The sequence below is a fragment of the Alligator sinensis genome, unplaced genomic scaffold, assembly GCF_000455745.1.
Source record: "Alligator sinensis unplaced genomic scaffold, ASM45574v1 scaffold109_1, whole genome shotgun sequence".
Taxonomy (NCBI): Eukaryota; Metazoa; Chordata; order Crocodylia; family Alligatoridae; genus Alligator; species Alligator sinensis.
Window position 1 is genome coordinate 777,593 of NW_005841852.1, and position 2,701 is coordinate 780,293.

The 2,701-nt window shown below is 46.3% G+C and overlaps 1 protein-coding gene across 4 annotated transcripts in view; it reads left to right on the forward strand.

Moving 5' to 3' along the window:
• The window catches only part of SEC24C (SEC24 homolog C, COPII coat complex component), a 60,285-nt gene that overhangs the window by 18,513 nt on the left and 39,071 nt on the right, over positions 1–2,701 (forward strand). For all 4 annotated transcript variants that reach the window (XM_006016263.3, XM_006016264.3, XM_006016265.3 and 1 more), the window contains one exon: positions 475–616. In XM_006016263.3, coding sequence (XP_006016325.1) covers positions 475–616 — 142 coding nt within the window. The remainder of the gene's footprint in view (positions 1–474; positions 617–2,701) is intronic.

The following is a 2,701-nucleotide window of genomic DNA, read 5'->3' on the forward strand; positions in this document are numbered from 1 at the left end:
AAAGAGTGTTAGAATATCATTTAAAGCTTTTTGGCTAATGTAATTCTGTAATTTTGTATGTTGAGAAGTTGACCTGAAATCAACATTAGGTTCTACATAAACTTTCCTTAGCTGGACTTTAAAATAGCATACAAGGTGTTATTTAATAACAGCTACTGAAAGGAAGATGATATGGCAGAGAGCATTCATGACTCTTGGGACTTCTACCATTGATGTTTAGCCACGTCATCTTGCATCTGCTCTGAGTAGGATGAGACCATATTGGATAAATGTTCTGGTGTGCTGTGAACACTACTACTTACTCTGTTGCAACCTTGTAGTTGCACTGATGCTCTACCAATGGTGGAAGTTGAGAGTAGGCATAGTTCCCATGTGCAAATGTAGTGCAATAATTGGCAAATCTATTTTTTTCTTTGGCATTTGGGGATAACTTGTCTGTGAATAATTATGCAGTTTCTCTCTATGTATATTTAGGTCCGTTAAGAACACCTCCAACCTCTGGTGCTCCCCCTCCGACTTCTGGAGCACCTCTTCCTGTTGGCCAGCCAGCGTATAATCAGTTTGGGCAAGGAGATGTACAGAATGGGATTCCAGCCTCAGCAGTCCAGATGCAAAGGTACTTCTGAACAGCTTAAGTCACTTCATTGCTTATCCACCTGTCCCAAAGATTTCATCATTGCTGGTCTCTCCCTTCATGTCTTGGAGCAAAGAAGGTTTACATGAGTATAAATTTTGTTTAAGTGCTTGCTGTGAAACTGTATGAAAGGGATGTTATAAAAATATCGATGAAATCAATCCGTGAGTAGACTCTTCGCAGGAGGTAAGCCCCCCCATGTGGTTTTTTTCCTTTCCTTCTCCCCACATCCTCAGTATGACTGGGACTTTCTGGACAACTCTGAAAGTCTGGACACAATTTTTGTGTACTCCTGTAGAGTAGTATAGTATTTGTGAGAGAGAATTTTATTAAACTAATTACCAAAATGTAGAATCTGTTTCTCTTTCCACACCTGAGGGTTCTTAATTGTCTAAGATTCATGAGTAACCCAATCTTTATGATTGTTATAAGGAACACACAATGCAGACCATATTGGAAGAGTTCCACGTACTAAGAAGGGGTTCAAGCTCTGAGCCAACTAGTTTCAACAGTGGCCAGTGAATAATCTCACTCCTAATCCTTGAAAAGAGAGGGGAAATCAATATTCTACTCATTGCAAGGGTTTAAATGTAAATTTAAGTTAGTTACTGTCCAGAGTCATTGTCTGTTGGCAGTCTCTTATTTGTTTATAAGTGTGGATGTTTGAACTTGATCCAACCAGTGAGAGAAACAAGTCACTGAACTTTGTGGAGAAGCTCCTCTCTCCCAACCTTATTTCATTAGGCATTGCAATGTTGCAGTTGTTTATAACTTTTAAAAAATGTTAGCAAAGATTTTTGGCTTTAACAGCCTTTTCTAGAGGTGCACAGAAGCATTGGTCTGAGATCGGATTGTCACTAATAAAAAGAAAATTGTCTGTATCCGGAATTGGCCTGATGTGGCCAATAATTTGCCTGATAAATGACCCATGCATGCGTGCAGCTGCTGTGCAGCACATAGGCAGCAAGGAGCTCAGCCTGGCAGCTTGGAGAGCTGCGTGTGCAGCTGTTAAGTCTGGTGTGGTGGAAGGGGAGTGGGGACAGAAGGTGCATGGGGTGCAGATCAAGGCCCCCATGGTGAGGAAAAGCTGGTGCAAGCGCTGCCCAGCTGGGGCAGGGTGGGTGTGGAACAGAGCTGCAGCTTGTCCGGTGGGGTGGCAGCTCCCACTGCTGCACACTGCTCTTCCAGCAGCTAGTCAGGCAGCTCCCGCCGCTGCTCCCAGCACTCGTCCGGAAGGATATATGTGGGGGGTGCCTCCAGATCTGCATGGAGCGGGCTCTTTCCAGCAGGGTGGTACTGTGCTTAGGATAGATGACAGGGGTGCTGGGAGGGGGGCAGTGGGTCTACAGCAAATTTTGGGGTAGCTGCAGCCCCCCCCCAGCCTGTCACCCGGTACAAGCGCAGTCCCCCCTGCCAGAAAGGGCCTGCCCTGCCCCGCACAGATTCGAGGGCACCCCCCCATGTCCTCCCAGACAAGCTGCCGGATGAGTGGTGTGCAGCAGTGGGAACCACCTCCCTTCCCACGCCTCCCAGAGGAGCCGCGGCTCTGTCCTACACCCTCCCAAACCCGGCTGGGCAGCGCTTGCCCCAGCCCCACTCCTCCCTCACCTGATCTGACCCTCCCACCATGCCCCTTCCCTCCCCCCCACCACAACAGACTTACCAGCTGGGCGCAGCTGTATCGAAAATCGGATTGGTATCGGCCAATATGCCTCCTTAAAAATCGGCTATTGGTATCGGCCCCAAAAATCTCTGTCGGTGCACCCCTAGCCTTTTTCCTTTCTTTTGACATCTTCCTTACATGGTAAGAATACATGGATTTGTGTGGAGTCTAAAGCAAGCTATGCATTCTTTTTTTCCCCCCCAGAGTAGATTTGTTTAGTATCAGTCATAGGAAGTTTCTGCCATTATGATGTTGACATAGAGGTACCACTGCATTGTATGGAGAATGCTAGAAAATCTTATTCTCTGCCTCTGAAAAGCTCATGGGAAAAACATGATTGGATAAAGCCCAAACTAGAGCAGTAAAGGAATCATGGTAAATATCAGTGGTTCCTGCTTGACTGT